Below are 27,887 nucleotides of genomic sequence, written 5' to 3' on the forward strand. Positions count from 1 at the left end.
GGACAATAAAACTTTATTTACACCAATGTGTGGAGAAAGTGGCCATGGTGGCTGCTGGGGGTAGGGAATGGGAGGAAGAGATGAGATATGGGGGTGTTTTCAGGACTTGGAGTTGTCCTGGGTGGTGCTGCAGGGACAGTTACCAGACATCGTATGTCTTCCCATGGCCCACTGGGTGGAATGTGGGAGAGTGTAGGCTATGACCATGAGGTGCAGCGGTGCTCAGAGATGTATTCACCAAATGAATGTCTCATGATGACGGAGGAGATTGTTGTTATGGGGGGAGGAGTGGGGGCAGAGGGGTGGGGGGTATATATGTAGTATTGAAATAATAAATAAAGACAAAAAAAAACTTTATTTACAAAAACATATATATTTATATATATATGAGGCAGGTCTAGTAGTTACAGTATTAGATAGACAGGTCAGCTATAGAACATTTCTGTCATCTAGCACTGGTCTAGAATAGTGGCCAAGATGCTGTGGATTATGGATCAAATCCAGCCCTTTACCTGTTTTTGAAATGTGGCTAGTATGATTAAAGAAGTAAATTTTTAATTTTATTGAATTTTACTTAATTTAAATTTAAATAGCCACAAGTGGCTAAGGGCTACTGTAATACACAGCACAGCTCCAGACATTATTCCCAGCTGTATCCTCAAAAGAAATACAATAGCCACCTTTCAATTTATGGCATAGATTAGCTTTTGCCTTAAAAAAAAAAATCCATTTCTCCATGTTCCAAGTGATAAACACTATGCAACTGAAAATAATATTCCTTTAATGTGAAATATCTGCATCACTGTGGCCAATTTGAAGCAACCAAATAACTGCCTATGAACCAAGGGTCTAGTGCATAGGGCTGAGTCAGGTTCGTTCCAAGACCTATCCAATCCAAAACCTGTTTTCCTTCTCCTCAAGAACTATCCTGCACTTTTAACACAGGCCTACAATTCCTGAGGCCATTCCAAAGCTTCACACTGAAACAAAAAGTATATGCAAGTTACATGCAAATATATAGCTAAAAGAGCCTGAAAGAGAGCATCTCATTTAGACTGACATGTTCAAAAGTAATCCATACCACACAATACCTCAACACAAAAATCTGGGATATTCACCGTGTTCTTTGCAATTTCCCACATTTAATCATTTATTTTCTAACAACTGTTTCATTTACACAATAACTGGCTTGTGTTTTGCATTTCTTAGCAGAACCAAAGATGTAATCCAATGAGGAGAAGCAAGGAAATATGATAGTAACAGATACCTGTTTTCCTTCTAAGTATGAATAAGAAATAGCAAAACAGTATTTCCTTTAACAAACACACACAATACTAACTTCCTTCAATGAATGAAAGAACGCTAAAAATTGAGGACATTCTTTAGAAAAGAAAAAACTCTTGGAACCAGAGCTGCCAGGCGGGGGACCTATTAATAAATAGATGTACAGAAAAGTTAAGGTAGATGATAGTCTAGATATTTTATGATTTTTTAATAAAATGAAACCATTCCATATCCAATTTCTTATCTGTGGTTCCAAAATCCATAAAGCTCTGAAAACTGAAAAGAACTTTGTAAGTGTGAAGCAATCTCCTTTGATGGCATAAACTTATATGAATGACAAGAAGCTACTTGCGGTCTTTATTTGTTCTGCTTTAGTGTCAGAATTCTGTTTTTCTGCAGAAATACCCATGTATTTGCTTACAAGGTATAACTGCAACCTCACTGGGAGTGATATACAGTCTATGATACAAGCAGTGGATCTTACCTTTCCAAAAATCCCCAAATATCTGAATTCCAAAATACATCTGGCCCCAAAGGTTGGGATAAGGGATCTTCTAAGAAAAGCTGCTCAGGTAGGACATGTTCTATCAGCTCAGCGTCTCTGCTGCCAGGAATCCTGAGAGTGTCTTACCTCAGTCTGAAGGATGGCAGCCCTCTGTTCTTTGGCAGTAAGCGACTCTTTAAGCACTTCAATGTGTTGCTTGCAATCTGAATTTTGATTGCTAAGGGTTTCAAGCTTTGTTTGTAAGGCAAGAAGTTCTGATTCCTTCTTTGAAAGTTCCTGCTTCAGCTGATCAATCTGTGAAACAACAACAAAATCGCAACAAATTAGAAACTGCTGCTCTGACCCTTTGTATTTGAAAACTATTGATTTCTCTCCATTTTCAATAGTTAACGATCATTAATCCAACAGGGAGGGCCATAGGTTTGCTTAAAAAAGTGGCCTTAGGAGTCAACACAGCCCAGGGATCAGGGGAGACTCTTTAAAGGTGCTGAGAGTGTAGAAAACAGGAAAGGCATGTTCATGCCACCGAAAGGTGAGGTCCACAGTTGAATGAAGGTTTCCTGGTCAAAGGCACACATTCATGAACTCATGAAATCTATTCAACAGTGTCCTCACAAGGTTCAATAGGGAAGCTAACAAAGGTGGTCAGCGTCAGGGAATAACCTGGACCCTCTCTGTAAAAACGATTTATTGAGGGAATCATGTGGCAATAGAGAAGCCTCAAAAAAAAAAAAAAAAAAAAAGATTTAGGGATTTTGTTTTACGTAAAATAGTGAGAAAACAAAAAAGATTATAAAATATATGTAAGCTATAAGAAAAAATAATACAAAATACACCCATTATTCAAAACACCAAAAAAGGTCATTAGAATTACACATATCCCATCTACTTCCTTCTCCCTTTACCCCACACCCTTCTAAATAATGACCACCTGAACTTTGTGTTTGTTATTTCCTGGTTTATATATTAGGCTTACCATGTATTTTTGCATCCCTAAAGAATGTAGTGTTTAGTTTGGCATGATTTTTGCACTTTTTATGTGGTAAGTATGTTGTAGGGTTTTCTCTTGTTATTTTTTAGAAACTTGCTTTTTACTACTCAATTTCATATCCTGGAGATAAAACCAAGTATATAAAATTCATCAACTTCCACTCTAGTAAAGTATTTCATTGTAAGTCTTCATTACAATTTATTTAACAATTCTGCTGTGGAGAGACACTGGTTTGTTTCCAGGTATTTACTATAATAAACAGTTCTATACTGAAAAATTTTTTACATATTACCTGGTATACATACACCAAAATTTTCTTGAATCAAATTGCTGACCACCGATGGGTCAAAGTATCACAAGAGAAGTTAAGAAATATCTTGAGTAAATGCATATGAGAACACAACATATAAAACCTTATGAGGGGGAAGCAAACTTGGCCCAGTGGTTAGGACGTCCATCTACAACATGGGAGGTCCGCGGTTCAAACCCCAGGCCTCCTTGACCCGTGTGGAGCTGGCCCACGCGCAGTGCTGAAGTGCGCAAGGAGTGCCCTGCCACGCAGGGATGTCCCCACAAAGGGGAGCCCCACACACAAAGAGTACGCCCCGTAAGGAGAGCCGCCCAGCGCAAAAGAAGGTTCAGCCTGCCCAGGAATGGCGCCGCACACACGGACAGCTAACACAACAAGATGATGCAACAAAAAGAAACACAGATTCCCGTGCCACTGACAGCAACAGAAGCAGACAAAGAAGAACATGCAGCAAATAGACACAGAGAACAGATAACTGGGGTGGGGGGTGGGGAGAGGAGAGAAATAAAATGAATATAAAAAAAGATTAAAATGAAACTTTATGGGGAGCAGAAAAGGCAGCATTCAAGGGGAAATTTATAGCTCTAAATGCTTATATTAAAAAAGAAAGAACTCAAATCAGCAACCTTACCTCATACCTGGAAGAATGAGAAAAAGAAAAGCAAACTAAACCTAAAGTGAACAGAAGGAAGGAAATAATAAAGATTAAAGCCATGATAAATAAAAAGAATAACAGAAAAACTACAGAATCAACAAAACCAAAAATTGGTTCTTTGTAAAGATCAATAAAATTGACAAAGCTTTAATGACTAACAAAGAAAAAAGAGAAAAGACAAAAATCAGAAATGAAAGAGAGAACATTACTTCTGATCTTACAGAAATAAAAAGGATATGAGAATATTAAGCACAATTGAATACCAATAAATTAGGTAACCTAGATGAATGGACAAATTCCTAGAGACATGCAAATTACCAAAACTGAATCAAGAAGAAATAAAATATCTCAACAGAACAAAAACAAAGAAATTCAATCAGTAATCAAAAACCTTTCAAAACAGAAAAGTCCAGGACCAGAGAGCCTCACTGGTAAATTTTATAAAGCATTCAAAGGAGAATTAAAGATTATATACCAGGATGAAGTGTGATTTATCCAAGGAATTCAATGGTGGTTCCACATCAGAAAATCAATGTAATATACTACAACAATAGAATTAAGGAAAAAGAAAACACACACTTGTCTCAATTGATGAGAAAGGGTATCTAATGAAATCTAGCAACCTTTCCTTATAAAAACACTCAGAGAAGTAGGAATTGAAGGTAACTTCTCAACATAATAAAGGGCATATGTGCAAAAAAAGAGCTAATATACTCGATGATGTAAAACTGAAAGCTTTCCCCCTAAGATCAAAAGCAAAACAAAAATATCTACTATCTCCATTACTATTCAACAATGTACTGGAAGTGCCAGCCAGGGGTGTCCAAATTAGAAAGGACGAAGTTTGAAAAAAAAAAAAAAATTCCTCTTTACAGATGACATAATCCTATTTGGAGAAAACAGTGAAGAATCTACAAGAAAACCATTGACGCTAATAAATGAATTCAGCAAAATGACAGGGTACAAGGTACAAGATCAGTATACAAAGATGAGTAGTGTTTCCATACAATACTGAAAATATAAAATATCCAGAAATAAATTTAACCAAGAATGTAAAGGACTTATATATGGAAATCAACAATTCACTACTGAAAGAAATAAAGAAGACCTAAATAAATGGAAAGATACTCTGTGCTCAAGGGTTGGAAGGCTTAATATTGTTAAGAGGTCAGTACTATCCAAAGTGAAAATTTAATGCAATCCCAATGAAAATCCCAACAGCCTTCTTCACAGAAAGGAAATGCTAATCATCAAATTTATATGGAAGGGTAAGAGACCCTGAATAGCCATGACCATCTTGAAAAAGAACAAAGTTGGAGGATTCACACCTCCCAATTTCAAAACTTTTTACAAAGCTACAATAACCAAAATAGTGTGGTAGTGGCACAAGGACAGGAATATAGACCAAGAGAGGAGAAATGAGAATGCAGAAATAAACCCACATATCTTTGATTGATTTTTGACAAGGGTGCCAAGTTTCTCTCAAAGGGGAAAGAATAGTCTTGTCAAAAAATGGTGTTGGGAGTACTGGATATCCATAGGCAAAGGTGTGAAAGCAGATCCCTACCTCATATCATATATAAGTATTAACTCAAAATGTATCAATAACCTAAATATAAGAGCTAAACTTTAAAATTCTTAGAAGAAAACATAGGGAAATATCTTCAAGACCTTGTATTGGACAATGAATTCTTAGAATTTACACTGAAAGCATGGGCAATAAAAGAAAAATAAGTAAACTGGACATCGAAATTAAAAACTTTTGTGCAAAGGACATTATCCAGAAAGTAAAAAGACAACCAAGTGGGAAAAAAATATTTGGTAATGATATATCTGATAAGAGTTTAATATGCAGAATAGATAAAGAACTCCTCCAACTCAAAAACAAAAGGACAATCTCATTTAAAAATGGGTAAAGTACTTGAATAGACATTTCTCCAAGAAAATACACTAAAGACCAATAAGCACATGAAAAGATGCTCAACATTATAAGCTATTAGGGAAATGCAAATCAAAACCACACCTACTAGGAGAGCTGTTCTTTATTTTAAAACAGAAAATAACAATTGCTGACAAAGATCCAGTAATACTGGTAGAAATGTAAAATGGTACAGTGACTTTGGAAAATGGTTTGGTGAGTCCTCAAAAAGTTAAACAAAGAACAAACATATTATCCAATAATACCACTTCTAGGGATATATCTAAAAGAACTGAAAGTAGGGACTCAGATATTGTACACCAATGTTCACAGAAGCATTATTTACAATAGTCAAAGGTGGCAGCAATCCAAATGTTCATTAACAGATGAATAGATACACAAAATGTAGTATATGCATACAATGAAATATTATTCAGCCATAAAAGGAATAAAATTCTGATATATGTTGTAACAAGGATGAACCTTGAAGGAAGACATTATGTTGAATGAAATAAATAAGACACAGAGGGACAGATAATGTATGATTCTACTAATATGAAATAACTGAATATGCAAATTTATAGCAATAGAAAGTAGATTACAGGTTACCAGGGGTGCTGGTGGGGATGGGGATTGGGAGTTAATGCATAATGGGCACAGAATTTCTGTTTGGTTTGATGTGAAAGTTCTGGTAATGGAAGGTGGTAAAGGCAGCAGAACACTGTGAAAGTGATTAATTCCCAAGATTGAATACTTGGAAATGGTGGAGATGGGAAATTTTTAGTTGTGTATATTTTTCCACAATTAAAAAAAAAAAAGGAGAAAAATTGCTGGGTCACATAGTAGGTACAGCTTCAAGTTCACTGGATAATGCCAAAATATTTTCCAAATAGTCATACTAAATTTGCATGGATGCAAGCAATGTGCAAGTGTTCCATCTTTGCCATTATCTCACGTCATCACACTTCTACATTTTGCCCTTCTAATAGAAATTGGGATAAATGGTCTTCAAAGACAACCACTCCTAATTCCTTCCTACTTGTACAACTAAAGGTAGTAGCCATTTACCTTCCTCTTGAACCTGGCCTAGCCTGGGATGTGCTTTGGCCAGCATAATACAGCTCAAGTATCACCATGCCTTTTCAGGTCCTAGACTTTAGGAGGACTGGCAAGTTCTACTACCTCAGTTTTGGAAGCCAGTCACTATGTGAAAAGTCCACCCACCCTGAGTCAACCAGGCTGTATGGAGGTCCACACCAGCCACATGGAGAGGCTGTGCAGAGACAGAAACGCCTGATGATAATGCGGTCCTCTTGTCTTCTTGTTCCTGTTCTGAAAGTCAAAAATTTGATGTTTGCTTTAGTGTTTTATAGATACTCTTTGGAGCTTTAGAAAGTTCATTTCATGCCAGCTTTACTGAGTGTTTTCATTAATGCATATTTAATATCATCAAACATTTTTCTAAGCCTCATGATTTAGCATGATTTTTTCACCTTTAATATATTACTGTGATAAATTAATGGATTTTTAAAATATTAATCTCCCCTTGCAGTACAATGAAAAAAATCCCACCTGGTAGTGATGTATTTTATTTGTATATGTTGCTGAAGTCAGCTTGCTAATAATTTGATAGAATTTTTGACCTATGTTTATGAATAAGATTGGTTTATAATAGTCTTATATTTTACTGTCATTTTCAGAATTTAGTATCAATTTAGCCTCCCAAATGAATTAGGGTATGTTTCTTCTTTTTCTGTATTCTAATATGGTTTTGTGAAAGATTGGAATTTTTTTCAATTAATGTCCCTTAGAAAATACCAACAAAATCATCTGGACTTAGTATTTTTCTTTTTTCAAAGTCATTATTAACTAAATCCATTTTTAATGGTTTAGGGACTAGTCATGCTTCTAATTTTTTGAGTCAGTTTTAAAAATTTTTATATTTTTAAGGATTTTTCATTTCACCTAAATTTTCACGTTTATTATTAGGAAACTGTTGTTTATCTTTTTTTATATATGGTACCTATGATTATGTCTTTGTTTCCATTCCTAATATTCTTTAATTGTCCTCTCTTTTTCTTGATGAGTCTCAGCAGAGGTAAGTCAAGTTAAATAATATATTCAAAGGTGGCGGACTTGGCCCAGTGGTTAGAGCGTCCGTCTACCACAGGGAAGGTCCAAGGTTCAAACCCCAGACCTCCTTGACCCATGCGGAGCTGGCCCGTGTGCAGTGCTGATGCGCACGAGGAGTGCCCTGCCTCGCAGGGGTGCCTCCCGCGTAGGAAAGCCCCACGTGCAATGAGTGCGCCCCATAAGGAGAGCTGCCCAGAGGGAAAGAAAGTGCAGCCTGCCCAGGAATGGCAGTGCACACACTGAGAGCTGACACAACAAGATGACGCAACAAAAAGAAACACAGATTCCTGTGCTGCTGACAATAACAGAAGTGGACAAAGAAGATGAAGCAAATAGACCAGAGAACAGACAACCGGGGTAGGAGGAAGGGGAGAGAAATAAATAAATAAACAAATCTTTAAATATATATATATATATTTTTCAAAGAGCCAATTTGGCTTTGTTGATCATCCTATTACATTTTTTAATTTTACATTAATTTGTGTTCTGAATTTTTTATTATTTCCTTCCTTCTACTTTCTTTGGAATAATTCTATTTTATTTTCTTAACTTTTTAAACTGGCTGCTTAACTCACTAATTTTCAGCCTTTTTCCTTTTCTCATATAAGCATTCAAAATATAAATTTCCCTATAAGCATCCTTTTAACTCTATCCTCCTATTTCAATATGTAGTTATTGACATAATTGTTTAGTCCTATTTTTTAAGATTTATTTTTTATTTATTTCTCTCCCCTTCCCTTCTTCCCCTCCCCCCCACTCCCCCACCCCCAGTTGTCTGCTCTCTGTGTCTATTTGCTGTTGTGTTATTCTGGGCCCGCTTGTATTCTTGTCAGCGGCACCAGGAATCTGTGTCTCATTTTGTTGTGTCATCTTGCTGTGTCAGCTCTCCATGTGCAGTGCCACTCCTGGGCAGGCTGTATTTTTTTCGCACTGGACGGCTCTCCTTATGGGGCGCACTCCCTGCACGTGGGGTTCCCCTACGCAGGGGACACCTCTGCGTGGCACGGCACTCCTTGCGCACGGCAGCACTGCGCATGGCCAGCTCATCACACAGGTCAGGAGGCCCTAGGTATTTGAACCTTGGACCTCCCATGTGGTAGGCGGATGCCCTATCCATTGGGCCAAATCCACTTCCCCTAAGTATTTTTTAATCCCCATTATTGTTTCTTCTTTGACCTGTGAAAAATTTAGAAGTATGTTTTGCAATTTCTAAATACGTGTTTTTTTTCTGCCTATCTTTGTATTTACTTGTTGTTATTGTTTCTCTTGCATTGTGGATAGAGAACATGGTCTGTTTGATACCAATCACTTGAAATTTGATGTGTCTAGCTTTATGACACACTATGTGGTCAGTTATCAAAACGTCCTTTGGATACTATGTGCTTGAAAAATATATATACCCAACTATTATTGGGCACAATATTCTATATATGTGCATTCGATAACATACACTATTAATGGGGTTATTTAAATCTACTATATTCTGATTTTTAATGTGTTTCATCTGTTGATTACTTAATGTATATAAAATCATCCACTATCATAGTTAAATAACCTCTCCTTATAATTATGCCAACTATTTAACTCTAAAAAAATTTTTTTTGCCTTAAAGTATGCAATAGCTTCTTATGGCATGTGCCTAGTGTGTCTTCTACTTTCGAGCTACCTTTAACCTTATATTGTAGCTATCTTCTGGAAATAGCATATACCCAGATCCTATTATCCTGCCTGACAAAATTAAATGGAATATTTATCATTATAGATATATGGGATTTCATTTCAACCAACTTATCATGTGCTTTCTATTTGTATTAACATTCTGTTGGTTTTTTTCCTTCCTGCCTTGCTTGGAATGACAATTCTGTTTCATTCTATTTTTTTGACTATGCTCATTTAAAAGTTGTTATACTTCTAGTTTTTTATATTTATTTACTTTATTTCCTATCTTTAGGCTGTTATTCTAGAAATCATAACATGCTTATATTTTTAACTTATCTAAGTGTAAAGTCAATGTATATGTTTATCTTCTTTCCAAATAATATAAGGACCTTGGGACAAGTCCAGTCACCACCCTCTTGACATACACATTATTGTTACCATGTATTTTAGTTCTGTCCTGTTTTAACTCAGACATCATCATTTCTTATACTCCATGTTTGTTGAGATTTACCCACATATTTATCACCAACTTGTTTCATTTTTCATTCTAGAATTTCAAAAATTCCTTCAGGAATCTCCTTTTACCTGGAATACATTTTTAAAAATTTCCTTCAGTGGGGTTTTATGGGTGACAAACTCAAATTTTCTTTAAAAATATCTGTTTTATTCTATTTTCTTGAAAGCTGCTAAGTATTAAAAGTAGTTTTCTAGATTAAGAGATACTTTCTCTCAGCATATTGAGGATAATATTCTACCACCTTCTAACTACCATTATTGCTATTTGAAAGTCAGCTATTATTGCAAATTCATTTGCTTAAAAGCAATGGGTCTTTTTTTCCTTCAGCTGCTTTTTGAAATGTAATTTACATACCATTCTATTCACCCATTCAGAGTATACAATTTATGGTTTTTAGCATAATCAAAAAATTGTGCACCCATCAACATAATCTAATTTTAGAACATTTTCTTCATCTCAAAAAGAAACCTTGTAACCATTAGCAGTCAACTGCCCATCTTCCCACCCGCAAACCCTAGCAACCAATAGTCTACTTTCTTTTCTTTCCTTTTTTTTAAGATTTATTTATTTCTCTCCCCTTCCCCCCACCCCCACTCCTGCCCCAGTTGTCTGTTCTCTGTGTTAAATTGCTGTGTAGTCTTCTGTGTCCACTTCTAATCAGTGGCACCGGGATTCTGAGTCTCTTTTTTGTTGCGTCATCTTGCTGCATCAGCTCTTCATGTGTGTAGCTCCACTCCTGGGCAGGCTGAATTTACTTTCCCACTGGGCAGCTCTCTTTATGGGGCACACTCCTTGCGCATGGGCTCCGCTATGCGGGGGACAGCCCTACGTGGCACAGCATCCCTTGTGTGCATTAGTACTACACATAGGCTTGCTCCACACGGGTCAAGGAGGCCCTGGGTTTGAATTATGGACCTCCCATGTGGTAGGCAGATGCTCTATCCATTGACCCAAGTCTAATTTCTGTCTCTATGGATTGGCCTATTTTGAACATATCATATAAATGGAATCACATAATATATGTACTTTGTGAATGGTCTCTTTCACTTAGCATAATGATTTCAAGGTTCAACCTTGTTGTAGCATGTATCAGTACTTCGTTCCTTTCTATTGCTAAATAATAATCCACTGTATGTATATACCATATTTTGTTCATCTATTTACCAGATGATGGACATTTTGGTTATTTCCAGGTTTGGGGTATTATGAATAGTCCTGTTAAGAACATTCATATTCAAGTCTTTATGGAAACGAATGTTTTAATTTTCTTAGACATATACCTAGGGGTAAAATTGCTGGGCTATATGGTAACTCTACATTTAGCATTTGGGGGAACTTCTAAACTGATTTCCAGAGCACTGAGCCATTTTACATTCCCATTAGCAAGGTATGAGAGCTTCAATTTCTCCACATTCTTGTCAACACTTGTTACTATCTGTCTTTTAAATTACAGTCATTCTGTTTGGTGTGAAGCAATACTTTATTGTGATTTTGATTATTTGCATTTCCCTAATGACTAATATAATGAGTATCATTTCATATATTTATTAGCTACTTACATATCTTCTTTGGGGACATGTTCTAGCTGCTTTTCAAGACTTTTTGCTTGCCTCCGAAATTATGTGGTTTTACTTTGATTCTACTGGATAGATGTTCTTTATTTACCCTTTTTGTGGTACTATGGGCTTCCTGAATTTCTGGATTGGTACCTATCATCAGTCTGGAAAATGCTCAGCCTTCATCTCTTCAAATATGACTTCTTAACAGTGACATGGCCCCCACTCCAGTTCTCTTTCCCTTTGGAAGTCTGATTATATTTGTGTTAGATCTTCTTATTCTATCTTCCATTTATCTCCTTTTTCATATTTTCCATCTTTACATCTGTTAATTAATTTCTTCTCCTGTTTTCTAGCTTATTAAATTTCTCTTCAGCTCTTATCACTCTGCTATTATATCTATCCCCTGAGCTTTTAAATTTTAATTGGTTGTCTTTTAAATCTGCTTGATAATTTTACAGTCTCTTACTCTTTAATCATATTTTCAGTGCCTTGTTTCATTTATTTAAGTATAATAAACAATTTATTTCATATTCTGTCTTATAACTCCAACTTCTGAAGTCTTTGCCTTCTGGTTCTGCTATTTTTTCTTTCTCCTGGCTACCACTTATGGTGGCTTGTTTCCTTGCATGTCTTGTGATTTTTTAAAAACTTTGTGCTCATATTTTCTGTAACTTTATCTGGAGGAATACTTTGAGACCTGGGTTAAACATTTGTTTCTGTCAACACCCGTGGGGTCTACCAACCATGAGCCCTTTAAACGACATTCTCTGCCTAAAGTTGTGGATCACCTCCCACTGCTCATCCATGTGACAGCGACCTATGGTTATGAATTCCCAAAAACAGATTTTTTACCTTTCCTGTGGCTCAATGTTTTAAAATAGGCAATCTTCCTTGAAGTCTACACATCCCTTAATCTAAGTTGAGGGAGGGCAGAAAGAGAGGGTGTATTTTTAGTTTCTTCTTAGACAAATTGTATAGTTATTTGGGCTCCCAGGTTTATGTAGTGATTCCTACTAGACTCATCTTAGGCAACCCCAGGATTCTGTCTCTTTCTCCATTATCCCCATGACAGTGAAAATTAAAGTTCAAAATTACCTGTCTGTCTGACAAATGCCAACATGAAGAAAGAACCAGTGCTCTGCTTATCACTCAAGCTCCCTGCTTTGACTTAGTTTTTGACTCTTTAGAAGTCTTTCTAACCTCACAGCTCATAAGTCCATTTTAAAATATCTGTTTTAAAAATATATTTCATCCAGCAATTTCGGTTGTTTTCAGAAACAAAAACCGACACAGACAAGAGCAGCACAACTGACAATGAGAGCTTAACATGAACAGACCAGGATTCTTTAAAAAAAAAAAAAAGAACTGTGACTCCCAGCTTTAGAAGGGTTTAAATTGCAAAACTTGCTAGAAAGTTTGGTGTGGAAGGAAATCTCATCTACAGGGAGAAAAAAGACTGCATCAAAGGATAAGTAAGTTTCATCTTGCTCGTGAACTTGAAAGAATTGGTAGTGGCTGGCCAAAAGGTGGTCTTGAGAAGGATTTCTATCATGCTTAGAGGTTCACTGGGAAAGAATTGCGACTGATTATCAATGTCTGCCCTGAGTATGTATGAGCAAGTGGTGGCTCAACTCAAGTATGTGAAACCTTAAGGAAAACATGTTCTCTTTGTAATTTAATGACTCATGATTGAGTCTATGGCTTTTTCTACCTTGAACAAAATGAAGAGGTGCTCTCTTTCTCCCTCTCATTCACAAAAGAAAATGGACATAAATACTAAGAGTGTAACTACAATGTAAACCACTATCCACATGGTGCAGCAGCGCTCCAAAACGTATTCACCAAATGTAACGAATGTCCCACGATGATGAAGGAGGTTGTTGATGTGGGAGGAGTGGGGTGAGGGGGGTGGGGGGTATATGGGGACCTCATATTTTTTTAATGTAACATTAAAAAAAAAAAAAGAGAGGAAAAATAATAAAAAATAAAATAAATACAAAGAGAGAAAATCAAGATTTGGATTGCCTAAAATGATAAAATAAATTAAAATCTGTTGTGATCAGCATGCTCAGCACTCTTCTCAAGGGGTATGGCCCCCAAATCACATCCAGTTACAGCTGACAGCACAGTATATAGTTGATTCCACATATGAAATTGATTCATCTAAAATTAAAGCTAAAAAAATTTTAACTCCACATGCCTAAGCAAAGATGATGTTTATAGTGAAAAAAATCAATTGTTCTAACTTCCACAAATACTATAGTAGAAAAGAGGGTAGGAGTGGGGTTACTGAGAGAAGAATTTGAACAAAATTAATTTGGTCAATGGGATGATGTTTAATAGAAAGTCTACCTATACCTACTTCAGTCAAGAAAAATTGATAATAATAAAACTATTTTAGTCTGCCTTTTCTGTTAGACAATGACTTTAAATAACATTCAAGCTATCACCGCCATAAGGTACATTTCCAATAAATATTTTATGCAGACAATAATAGAAAAGGCTTTTTCTAAGGGGAATATACTTACAGGGTAAAAATTCATATTCTTCCATAAAAACATGACTTTTGCTTCTTTTACAGCCATAAACTCAATAAAAATGGAAAGCGATGCAATCAAATATACATGAGATCTGGGCCCAGGGAAGGTCTGTCTCTGAGATGGCAAAGAGAAAAGCCAATCGAAATTACATCACATACTTTATATGAAGTCCATGTGGACATCGGGAACACTTCATCTCGTCTGAAAGTTCTTCCTCCACTACATCTATGACACAACCAACACCCTGATAAAAACACCCTGCCAAGGAAAACAGCTTCTTTTCACTGTTGATGTGGCACTCATGTCTAGAAAGCGATATGCTTATTATCATACAGTTTGGATTGTGAGGCTTGCAATCCAGCAGAGGTTAATAAGGAAATATGTTATAAATTCAGAATAAAGGGGGAGATCTAAGACAACTGAGTGGTGTCTTCGGCAAACATTGAAAACACAGGGAGCAGCTAATAAAGAAGTCCAGGGATCAGTAGATGAAAAATGTGTTAAACTAGGAACAAAGCCTCATCCAGAACAAAGGAAGCCACCATTCTTTGCTTACCAGAAAAGCAATTATTTATTTGGTGCATTCTATTCTGATCTCCTGAAAGTAACCCTGTTTTCCATGGCCACTTAGATTCAACTCTGTCAGGTTTTCCTCCTTAGGGTGGGAATTGTAATTTCAAACATGGGAGAGGTGCACAGCGCAGGAAGGCTCCCAGAGTCTTGGTTTTCAGGGACAATGTCCATGTGCCAAAGAGCTTGTGGGACACAAGGGGGTCCATCCTGGCTGGTATTCTCACCATTGGACAGGCAGAGATTTTGAACTCTGCATTTCTACTTTGCAGATTGCCTTCTACCTTCCGCAAAATAGCATAGCATGTTTTTTTTTTTTTTTTTATGACCTGTTTATAAAAGCAACCTAATTCTTCACTGTTACTTGATTTAATTACAGAACTTTCAAGAGGTACTATCATCTGCTCAGGGCCAAAATGGAGGTGCATGTCCTTTCATGCAGCTGTTCAAAATACTTTATTTCTCTCTAACCTGCCAGCTTTCTTCATTTTAATAATCAATACAAATAGCACTCCCTTTTACTACCAGAAAGTTGTTTCTACATCAAATTTTCAGCAAAATCTTTAAAATTATCTATTTCAAGATACATCTAGGGAAGTGGATGTGGCGCAACTGACTGAGGTTCTGCCTACCACATGGCAAGTTCCAGGTTCAATTCCTGATGCCTCCTAAAGAAGATGAGCCAGACAGTGAGCTGACATGATGGGCAGGCGTGGCGAGCTGATACAACAAGATGATGCAACAAGAGACACAGGAGGAAAACATAATAAGAGACACAGCAAAGCAGGGAGCAGAGGTCCTCAAGCAATTAGGCGCCTCCCTCCCATGTGGGAGGTCCTGGGTTCGGTTCCTGATGCCTCCTAAAAAGAAGACCAGGCACAACAAACAGACACAGCAAATGCAAACAATGAGCAGGTGGGGAGAAACAAACAAATAAATAAAATCTTTAAAAAATAAAATAAATTTTAAAAGATACATCCAAATCTAAAAATGATATATACAAGCTTGTTTATATGTATAAGAATTCTTATTAGCTGTCATTCTTATATATTTGGAAAAAATCATTACATTTTGAGACCGAGATTGAGATCATTCCCTGCCACTGAAGAAGAATCAAACTGTGGGTCAGTTTTATCAGGAATAGGTGATAAAAGTAAATTGCAACTAAATAATATCTCAAAAATATAAACAAATGAGAATGTGGATGGAAGATCAATTTAAAGATCTTTTTTTTTTTTCAGGAATACTTTGCATTTTCCAAATCTTGCCATATATTTTTAAAACACTACACTTCCAGAAAATCATGATAGTGCACATTTTAAGTCTTCTATTAAAAAAACACTCAGGTCAATGAATACCTCCAAGCTTGACCTTTGTGAACAGTGGGCGCTGAGAGGTTATCTGTCCAAAAGGTTCCTGGCCACATTTTTAGTCCAGGGACATATTTGAAGTTTTTTACATATTCATTAAAATGGCAAGAAGAAATAACACTATTTAGCTGCAATTTCAGGTGTGTTCCCAAAGAGTTCTACATTACCCTTATGTAACATTTCCTAAGAATTTCTGAATCTCTGAGTCTCTCTGGAAACCATTGCAACAATAGTTTCTCTGCTCAACTGTCCCTGCATTTTCTAATCCAGCATTTTCTGCTACCTGGGGTCCAGAGTCATTTTATGATCCATTTCTGTCAATGCCTCAGTAAACCCAATGAGTTTAACAATTACTTTTTCATTTCCACATAAGTTTCAGAACCTCTAGATTTTTGCATTTAGAATCTAAGTTTTCTTTTCTTTTTCAGAAAACCAGTTATTTCACATAGATTTGCAGTTCTTCCTGCGTCCTCATCTGCGTGGAATGGGGAACTAAAGTTTATTTTTACTTATCATTCCACGTGTATTAAAACAGTGATTTGAGTTTGCATGTTTACCAGACCTATCACTGCCAGTTGCCAATATGTTTACTTCAACAAAAACACTAACTCTAACCTAAACATCTTATATTACTCTAGCTAGAAGTGAGCTCTATGAGTCCCATTAAATCTTTATTAATAAACTTATATTTTTATTTGAATTTGATTAAATCTTAATAATTTTAAAAAATATGTGAATATCAACAAAAGTATTTACTTATCTCAAGAATATTTTTCCAATAATACGTCAATATCTTCATTGTAGAAAACCTAGAAAATGCATTGTAAAAAGTGCATTGCAGAAAAATTATGCTATATCTTCAATGTAGTAAAATTAGAAAATACTGATAACAAGATGAGTAAATTTTCACAATCTCATTACAAAAACAAATACTTCATGCTTCAAAAAAACACTAAAAAATATTTTTCTCCAAAGAAACCCCATCAAGTTAATAAAAAAAACTAAGAAAAGCATTAAGAGGTGAGATATGCTTGGTACTTTTAAAACTATATATTTCAGGTCTGGACCTTTATCTGTTGACTCCTGTCATTAAATCTGAGGGAATTAACATTGTTAAATTTACTTCCACCTCTTATGCCCTACATTCCAATTTTTATCAGTTATATTGCTATTGTCACTGTGTGTCATTCTGTTTCATAACTGCAATTTCTATATTAGTTTTATGGACAAAGGATTTAGTCATCCCAAACAGAAACTCTTTTCCCATTAAGCAAAAACTTCCTCATTCCTCTCTTCTTCAGCCACTGTTAACCTCTAATCTACTTTCTCTGTAAATTTGTTCACTCTAGATATTTCACATAGGTGGAATAAGACAGTATTTGTCCTTTGATATCTGGCTTATTTCACTCAACATAATGCTTTCAAGGTTCATCTAAATAGCATATATAAGAACTTCATTCCTTTTGATGGCTGAATAATATTGCATTGTGCTGATATACCACATTTTGTCTAATCATTAATCTGTTGATAGTAACATTGGTTGTTTCCAACTTTGGACTATTGTGAATAATATACTATGAAAACTGGTGTACAAGTATCTGAGTCCCTATTTTCAAGTCTTTGGGGTATATACCTAAGAGTGTAATTGGTAAGATGGTAAATCTATGTTAACTCTTTGAGAAACCAACTGTATTAGCCAAAGGGGTACTAATGCAAAATACCAAAAATCTGTCGGCTTTTATAAAAGGATATTTATTTGGGATAGAAGCTTATAGTTACCAGCCATAAAGTGTAAGTTACTTCCCTCACCAAAGTCTGTTGCCATGTATTGGATAGCCACCAATGTCTGCAAGGGTGCAGCCTCCCTCTCGCTCTTAAGGCTCTGTGGTCTCAGCTTCCAGTATTAGCTGTAGGCTGGGATAAATCTTCTCTCTCTCCTGGGGCTAATATCTCTCCAGGCTAAGCTGCTCTGCTCTCTCCACACAGCCAGCTGTAAACTATCCAGGCAAAAGGCTTGTTTCTCTTCCTGGGGCCTTTACCATGTCTAATGGAGCCTTCTCTCTTTCCCCATGTATCTACTTCTCTGTGTATTTACTTCCTGGGGCTCCAACATTAAAACTCCAATCTCCCTTCTCTGTAGCGCAGTTTTTCTGTGAGTCCCCACCCACCAAGGGGGCAGGCAATCAACATCCTACTGATGTGGCTCAATCAAAGCCTTAATTATTATTTAATTAAGTAAAAGTGAAACCTCTGAATCCAATATAATCTAATATGCCCAGAGGAAAAGACTAGTTTACAAACATAATCCAATATCTATTTTTGGAATTCATAAACAATATCAAATTGCTATACCAACAATATCCTTTTTTTTCTTTAATAATAGCCATCTAGTGAATGTGGTGAAGTGGTATCATTGTGGAGTTTTATTGTTTTCTTTCCTTTTTATTTTTTTATTTTAAGGAGGTACCAAGGATTGAACCTGGGATCTCGTACATGAGAAACAGGCACTCAACCACGGGGATACACCAGCTCCCCTTCACTGCAGTTTTCATTTGCATCTCCCTAATGATTAATGATGCCTAGCATCTTTTCATATGCTTCTTTGTAAGTCTTTGGAGAAATGACTATTCAAGTACTTTGCCCATTTTTATTTGGGTTGTTTATTACTGCGTTGTAGGAGTTCTTAATATATTTTTGGTATTAAACCCTTATCAAATATGTGGTTATCTAATATTTTCTCCCATTCTGTAGGTTGTGTTTTGACTTTCTTGATAATGTCCTTTGATACACAAAAGTTTTTAAAATTTTAACCTAAGTCCAATTTTTAAAAGTTTGTCCCTTTGGTGTCATATCTAAAAATCCACTGCCAAATCCAAGGTCATAATGATTTTCCCCTATTTTTTTTAATAAGAATCATGGTTTTAGCTCTTATAGGTCAGTGACCCATACTGTGTGAATTTTTGCATATGGTATGAAGTATGGTATGATTTTCCCCTATTTTTTTTTTAAGAATCATGGTTTTAGCTCTTATAGGTCAGTGACCTATACTGTGTGAATTTTTGCATATGGTATGAAGTAGGGGCCATCACATCATAAGGGTAGCTATATTTTAGTACATTTCTTACTTTCCCAAGTGGTCATCACTGTTGAAGTGGGAGTACTTTGAATGTGCATTACTTTTAGTGCCCCTCAGTAGCTAGCTTAGTGACATGTGCTAAATGTAGAATTTAGAAGGATTTACAGGCTTTAGTGCTGCACTTCTCAAAATTCACCACTGAAAGCTTTTTCCACATAATTTTTCATAACTAGAGAGTTCAAGAGACCCCAGGACAACAATGAACAATTGCACAGTTGAAGTGTGCAACCCAATTATCCCTGCATATCTGTGTTGATGCTGATGAGCAATATATTCATATAAACTTTGTAGAAAAGTTTTCCAAATAGGCTACAATGAACCATATACTATATTAGGGATTTTCAAGGATATCAACCTAACAACTAACAATTTCCATAATAAATGATTCACCCAACTGGAGCCAATTCATCAAGCCTAAGGTCACAAAATACAAAAGACATAAACTTCAAGGCCTAGATATGTAGCAGCAGCTATGTCTTTTTTTTTTTTTTTTTAAGAAGCTTTAGATTACATCAGCTAGGTCTTAATAGACCTGCTCAACCATTCCCAGGCTCAAAGGAGAAGAACTAAGAAAAATAATTATTTAAAGCAATGAAATGAAGTATGGGCAATAAATGTTATAATTTGCTCCAATAAGAACAATCCTTCTAATGGAGAAAACATAAAAACTAACTCTTACTAGTACTTTTTAGCTGCTTTTTGTCAGCCTCTAAGGGATATCTGCATGATATTATAGGAACTCATCTTTATTTGTATTTCTTAGAAATCCATCTTTCCCTATCAAATTAAATATATCATCTATATTTAGTTATAATTTTTCAATAATACTGAGTATAGTTATTAGCTACCTTTTTGAGCCAGGTACTTTAATTATATTACTACATTTAATCCTTTGAACCACCCTCGAAAGTTGGTGGTGGTGTGCCCGTTTTACAGAAGGGAAACTGCAATTGAGTAAAGTAAGTGAAGTAAGCCCAGAGTCCCGCCACTAGCAAAAGGCATGCCAAAGCTTCATCCTAGTTGGTTTTTTTTTTTCTTTTCTTTTTCTTTTTCTTTTTTCGAGGTATGGAGCTGGAGATTAAACCCGGGACCTCGTATGTGGGAAGTCAGCACTCAACCACTTGAGCTACATCCTCTCCCCTGCTTTAGTCTTCAGCCTGGGCTCTTTCTACCACACTCCATACCCTCCTCAAACATTCTTGGAACCTAACCACTTTTGGAACCCTTAAAAGTAACTAGCCATTAAAAGTTAAGTGTAACTCAAGGACAGATGGTCTAGCAGACAATCTTGACCCTGAGTTCATTGCTGAAGACCATATAAATGTTTTATTCAACTGGACAGAGTTCATCATGAGAGGAGGAGTTTGCAAATTTCATGGCATTTTCAGCTGTAGAAGCGGCTTGACCTATCTCCACTGTTTCATGACAGGGTAGGGGAGGTGAAGTTTAAGATAAGACAGTAAGTTGCCCAAACATATTTAGTGCACTTATTATTGTACTTGATATACTTTAGTTGTAATCGCCGAGGGGAAGGAACTGTGGAAGAGAAACTAAAGGCAAAACTGGGCAGAGAGACCCACTCTGCATTTTGTGGCAGTTGCTGAAAGGAAGGGGTTACATTTAAATCCACCGGCCTTTCTCCTTCTAACATCTCCACTGCTTGATTCACATTTTTAATTATAATCTCAATTTCTACTTACAAATGGAAAGTTGATAGAAGTAAGCACAGTTCTGCTCCCCAACAGAGAAACACACATACAAACATACATATATTAATATACAGGCAGTGAAGTAAATGGTAGATATTATAATTTCCTTTCTGGAATTTGCAAATTCTCTGCAATGCATACACTCCTATTTTACAACTGATACAAATCATAACCACTATTTAAATTGTTTTTCTCCTCACTCCCACTGCTTTCTCATAAAAGTCTGCCTTACTCTAACTCTGCTGTATTTTATGAGGCAACAAACAAGATTAAAATATAGAACAAAAACAGGGATGTTTAAGAGCAAACGGCAGAAAAAGAAAAAAGAAAACCTTTGCACAAACAATATATGGTTATTTCCATGGGCAAAATGGTTTAAGTAGAGAAAAACAGAAAAGCATTTAAAAGTCTCAAAAGACCTGATTTTGGCTATTCATGAATTTAATAACTATGCATATATAAAAATAATATTTAGATACTCAGTCCATTTGCAACCGGAACTCTCATTTTGAGAAATACAAGCCAAATTCTTTAAAACTGGCAATAGCGGTATGAATTAATGGGGCAGGTTACTATCAGAATATTTTGTAACTATTCAATAGCAACAGGTAACAATAGTAACAGTAACTACAGTAGTAATGCTCGCCACCTTCTGAATACTTTTTAGAGATCAGGTATTGGACTAAGTGCTTTAAATAAATAATTCCTTGGAATCATTAGAGCAGCTCAATGATAGAGATAATTGTCTTGTCCCTATTTCATGGATAAGGAAACAGGTTTAAGGGTGTTGAATAATTTGACCAAATGTTAGCATTGGGACTCAAAATCAGTTCTGTCTTAACCACTATGATAAAGCCAAAAAGTTGTTAACATTGAAATCAGTTAAACTGAAGGTTTGAGAGCATCACCTTTTGAGACAAACCCCTTCCAGGGATGGAGAAATTTGCAATGATAGCAACCTAAAAAATAGCTGTGTACATTAACTGAAGAGATTTGGAAGAAGCAGGACTATTAAAAACATGTAAATTTCCAGGGCAGAGGGACACCAACAGAACTCATTAGAAGAGCCTGAACCCCCAAAATAAGTAAAAATTCCAAAGGTTTTCCCCTGATTGATTTTTGTAATTTATGATTCTGCACTAAAAACATTTCTCATTCTTCTTTATTGTCCATATATTTCATGATCTCACATAAAGCAGATCATGTGGTTATTTGGAAAAATATGCAAAGAAAGTAACGTAACTTTCCGGTCAGACTAAGAGTATAAAAGTTTATAACTCTGGACTGTACCTTGGTCTTCATGAACTTGGAGTGACTTTTGTAAACCTCTATTTGTTTGATCTCTTCCTCACGGTCTTCAGTGCTGAGCACGCCATTGGCTTTCAACATCTGGATCTCATCCTCAAGATCCCTTATGTTTCGCTCCAATGAAGCGATTTTTGTGTCCTGTTGGTTAAAAAAAAAAGGAAAGAAAAGAAAGGAGAAAATGAAAGAATATTGGTTTTTTTCCCCAGCGTCATCAAAACAGAATTGAAGTAAGTCATTTTGGTAGTAATTCCTTAACTATGATGTAGACAAATCCCTGAATACAGAATAACTTGTTTTTTCACTTTTGAGGGTCATTTGTGAGATTTCTTTAAGCTGCTTATAAAGATCATGTATCAATATAATACAGAGAGTTTCCTCGATATGTGTGTCTAATAGCTGGGAATGATAAAATTAATCTCAAATTCAAAAAGAAAGGGAAGAGAAAAAGAAAAAGAAAGGAAAGACTTTTGCAGTTTGAGATCTAGTCTACCAGTGTATATTTTTAAGTCCACTTGTAAATATAAAATTATTTGTTCATGTGTATATTCTATGGCTTATTGTATAAGGTATGCTTGGAATTTGACCCTGGAAGAGAAGTAACTTCAAATCTCTAATGTAGAAATAGATTCTCATCTAAAATACAGAAAGACTGAAATTAAATAACTGAATCTTGTTTTGGTATGATTAAATATCCTAAATATTGAAAATATATAGCAACTGAAAATAATATATCACAACGTCATGATTTTTGTGCCAAGCAGTCAGGTTCCCATGTGACAAAAATCATGACTACCTTACAGGACATTTTTAACCTATTTATTTACTGAGCCAAAAAACACCAGAAATATTACACATAAATATGACATCAATTGAGAAAAAGCAGTCATAGAATGTTTACAAGAAATGAAGAAAAAGTGACAAGCTTTATACACAGGATAGAACAAAATAAGAAATTATGCATTAGAATGCAGAGAAGAGAGGGCTCTCACAAGGAAAGCAAATAAAAACCATTTCCCCAACCTCAGATATTGGACTCAAACCAATCTTTGGCATGAAATATGTTGAAAATGCAACTTTAAGTTTTCTCACTGTCTCTATCTACCTGTCATTTTATTGCACAGATTCAAAGAGCTTGTATTATGTTTGTAATTGAATATTAATGAAAAATAAGTCACCAATTCATTTTTTTAAACCAATTCATGTTTAGAATCTAAAAGACTAAGAATTTCAAAAGTAAAAACAATAAATGAGCTATTGTATTTATAACTAACCCATAAAAATCTTTGCAACAAATATGTCCCTTCTATATTATATACCCATAGACGTATTTCATATAGCAATATAACAATAATTATTATCATTGATCCAGTCATCATCATCAAGATGGAGAACAACTAAAGCCAGCAGCAAAACTATTTATTGAGCTCCAATATGTGACAAAAATCAGTGCTGTAGACACTTTCATTAATTCTCAAGAAAGCCTTGAGAAGACAGATTCTGAAATTTTCAAGATTATTATGAAATGCTACATTCTCCAGTATTTCATTTTCTTTTTAGAAATAATACCTACAGTATTTCCCCATTAGAAAAGCAATATTCTTTAAATTCAAAGAAGTGGAAAAACTTGCATCAAATCCTGCCACCTAGAGATAACCATCGTTAATATTTTTATGTCTATCCTACCATCTTTTCCCATCTAGATATAATTTCTGCCGGTTTGAGAGAAGGGAGTCATCCTTATCCACTCACTTGAGCCCTGAGCTATTAGAATTCTGTAGAGGAAAAAAAACAAACAAGCAATAATGAAAATTACTATAGAAAAAGAACTAAAAATTACTAAGAGTATTCCTGAACAAGTCAATTCAAGTAAGCATTTTTCTCACTATAACATTATAGAAAACTTGAAAAATTATATAGTTATGATTACCACAATCACTACCCAGAGGTACCCACTATGAACCTTGTGATTTATCCCTATGAAGGCCTTGTAATTGTATTTTTTACCTTAAAACATATAAAAATATGGGTATCAATATTCTAGTCAATATAATAGTCTTCCTCTGTTTGACTTACAAATTGGCCATTGATGAGATTTACAAATATCTACGTGCAATCTTTTTTTTTAAGATTTATTATTATTTTTAAAATTTATTTCCCACCACCACCACTACCACCGTTGTCTGCTCTCTCTGTCCATTCACTGTGTGTTCTTCTGTGTCTGCTTGTATTCTCATTAGGTAGCTCTGGCAACCAATCCTGGGATCTTCCAGAGTGGGAGAGAGGCGATCGTTCTCTTGTGCCACCTCAGCAGCCTGATCTGCTGCGTCTCTTATTGTCTCTCCGCTGTGTCTCTTTTGTTGCTTCATCATGCTGCACCAGCTCTCTGCATGGGCAAGCACTCCTGTGCCAGGCAGTACTCTGTGCAGGCCAGCACTCTGCACAGGCCAACGTTCCACGTGGGCCAGCTCGCCACACAAGCCAGCTTGCCTACACCAGGATGCTCCAGGCATCGAACCCTGCACCTCCCATATGGGAAATGGGAGCCCAACTGCTTGAGCCATACCCACTTCCCTCTAAGTGCAATCTTTTTTTTTTTTAAGATTTTTTCCTCTCCCCTCCCCTCACCCAGGGTTGTCCACTCTCTGTGTCCATTCGCTGTGTGCTGCATCAGGTCTCCGTGTGTGTGGCCCCACTCCTGGGCAGGCTGCGCTTTCTTCGCGCAAGACGGCTCTCCTTATGGGGCGCACTCCTTGCGCGTGGGGCTCCCCCACACGGGGGACACCCCTGTATGGCACGGCACTCCTTGTGCATATCAGCACTGTGTGTGGGCCAGCTCCACATGAGTCAGGAGGCCCAGGGTTTGAATCTTGGACCTCCCATGTGGTAGGCGGATGCTCTATCCATTGAGCCAAATCTTCTTCCCTCTAAGTGCAATCTTTATAGGAGTTTAACTGTAGGTCAAGTGTAAAAAGCAGTCCAACAATCCTGTTTTCCCTACATAAAATTTCACAGATTTCAGACCCAAGTCTAAAGTGACCACATTTTTAAGTATGAATGTATACATACTTATATATAGGTATATAGATACATGTGTATATACATGTGTGTGTATATGTATTAAGATATATTCTACAGCCCTCCCATCTTACACCTTAATTTTTTTAATAGTGCTTGATATAATTTCAGGTCCCAATCCTGTAGGCAAGGGGAGAAGAAACTGCTTCCTTATAGCCCTCAGCTTTCCTCTCAGTCAACTCCTTAGTCTTTAGTTAGCAATTACCACAACTGCCAATTTCTAAATAAGTTACAAAGAACTTTTCACTGAGATTCTAGAGAATTACGTACTGCTAAAGAAAGATCAGAACAGAACTGAGCTAAGATAGAAAATTCCCTTACACAGCAAAGCTTCTTGGCCTACATATATCTGCATTAAAATTTCAATAATGAAACAATATTTTGAAAATATTTTTTTGCTTTTACTAAATACCTTAAATTGACCTATACCTTTCTTTTTCCTCACAAAATTTTCATTGTTCTTTAGCTATAAGTGTTCCTAATAGAAAAGAAAGGGTGGGGAGGATTGTGAGAAGCATTTTAATAACCTTTAAGAAGGATCTGGTTTGTTTTTTTTCGGCCTTTTATTTCTGTTCTTATGTAAGAAGTCAGCGTCAAGGACAACAGGAGCCATACATGAATCATAAGCACTGAGAGAGATAGGAGAATGTGATTAGGATTCACAGAGGAGAAAGATAAAAAAATACACGATATATTAGACAGGGAAGCAGACGTGGTTCAATTGATAAAGTGTCCGCCTACCATATGGAGGGTCCAGGGTTCTATAACCAGGGCCTCCTGACCCATGTGGTAAGCTGGCCCATGCACAGTGCTGCAGCACACAAGGAGTGCCGTGCCACGCAGTGGTGTCCCCTGCGTAGGGGTGCCCCACGCGCAAGGAGTGCACCCCGCAATGAGAGCCGCCCTGCGTGAAAAAAGGGCAGCCCAGGAGTGGCGCCACACACATGGAGAGCTGATGCAGCAAGATGATGCAACAAAAAGAGATGCAGTTTCCCAGTGCCGTGTGATAATATACAAGCGGACGCAGAAGAACACACAGCAAATGGACAGAGAGAACAGATAATGGGGGGGTGGGGGGGTGGGAGAGAAATAAATAAATCTTTAAAAAAAAAAAAAGATACATTAGACAGTTTATCAGTTGTGCCCAATAAGACATAAGAACTACTGAGCCACAAAAAACAAACCAAAAAAAAAAAAAAAAGCCATAAGGAATCATAAGCATTAAAATCAAAGGCAAACAAAATGACTGCCACGTTCACAGCTGCTCAAGACTGCCCCAATTCAAGGAATTCAAGAAGAAGAAAGTTTATCTGTTGCTTTTACAAAATTTCCAAAACTGAGATATATGACTGAAAACATATTCAAGGAGAGCTGTAGAAGGAAACTACCCCATCAGGCTTGATATGGTACAATAAACTATACAGAAGCTATCTTTCAGAATATATACTAAATTCATTGGCTCAGTAACTTCAAGCACTGCTCTAGAATAGAGAGAAAGAAACAAGTGAGACATATGTTGCAACATCCTGAAAAGTAGAGTTTTAGAAGGTAGGGAAATATTTCACTTTCCAATTTCCAAAATTTTCTTCATCTGTACATCTCTATATGTTATTTCTAAATTATATTTTCAAATAATTTATATAGTGGTTTTCAAACACACATTTCATTATGTTTCACAAATAAGCAAGCTCCAGAAGCACATAATTGTGGACCTTCCTTAGAGATGGGGAAACTGAAAGACAACAGAGTAGCTTTTTCCAAAATCCATGGAACCCAAATGCTCCATTAAAAGGGGACCCCAGGGCCAAATAAGTTTGAGAAACACTAATAGGGGATTTCCCTATGTACATTAGTACTAATAGCTCTGGGATGTCCTTTGGCAAAGCATTTTATTTAATTTTATTTAGCTCAGTGTTATTCCCTCTAGAATTCAATTATCGAAAACATTTTTTAGACAGACTTTAGTGATCTCATTAAGCTCAGGGTTACATTACTAAAGTGAACAATCAATACAGTGATCTTAATTCTTCAAGGAAAAACTTGCCATGATTATCCCAATTTCAAGTAATTGGGGGCCTAAATATATAGACCACCGTATTAGCTTATGTCAGGCTCTTGTTTACCAAGAGCTTGCTCTGACCCTGGCACTTAAGACTGCAGCAGTGAACCCAACAGACACGGTCTCCATATCCCCAAAGTCAACCACCTCCTGTTGCAGGTGATATTTTTTCAAATGTCTTGAGTTGGGACATCTTTGCTTTTATACTATATTTTGTGGGGAAACAAGTTTTAGGGGAAAAAAAAACACAGCCAGCTAAAATGCTTTTCCTTCATTTTAAACATAAATTGTAGATCATAATTCCTATTTAAAGATTCACACCCAAGACTTCATCTATCATCCAAAAGATGCAAATAAGGTGCTTAATGGGCAACTAATAAATAAACCAGGGAAACTGAACCCCTAGCAGCCATTTACCACTTGGCAGACCCCATTGGTTCTTAAAGGAATCATGAATATAAGCACTACTAGACCATGAGTGCAGCAATTACAGCAAGGAAGATGAAACTGGAATGGTAGGTCTCAAGTAAGTTTACTGTATTTCATCTTAACTTTTAAAAAAATCTCTGTATTCTTCCAGGACATGACT

At 36.3% G+C, this 27,887-nt stretch overlaps 1 protein-coding gene across 20 annotated transcripts in view; it reads right to left on the reverse strand.

The window, feature by feature from the left end:
• Window positions 1–27,887, reverse strand: part of ERC2 (ELKS/RAB6-interacting/CAST family member 2) — a 999,838-nt gene that overhangs the window by 607,017 nt on the left and 364,934 nt on the right. For all 20 annotated transcript variants that reach the window (XR_011647540.1, XR_011647537.1, XR_011647539.1 and 17 more), the window contains 2 exons: window positions 22,147–22,302; window positions 1,916–2,083 (listed from right to left, as the gene is read on the reverse strand). Coding sequence is in view for 10 of the 20 variants with exons in the window: in XM_071212097.1 (XP_071068198.1) it covers window positions 1,916–2,083; window positions 22,147–22,302 (324 nt within the window). In the remaining 10 variants the exon portion in view is untranslated. The remainder of the gene's footprint in view (window positions 1–1,915; window positions 2,084–22,146; window positions 22,303–27,887) is intronic.

The sequence above is a fragment of the Dasypus novemcinctus genome, chromosome 26 (assembly GCF_030445035.2).
Source record: "Dasypus novemcinctus isolate mDasNov1 chromosome 26, mDasNov1.1.hap2, whole genome shotgun sequence".
Lineage (NCBI taxonomy): Eukaryota > Metazoa > Chordata > Mammalia > Cingulata > Dasypodidae > Dasypus > Dasypus novemcinctus.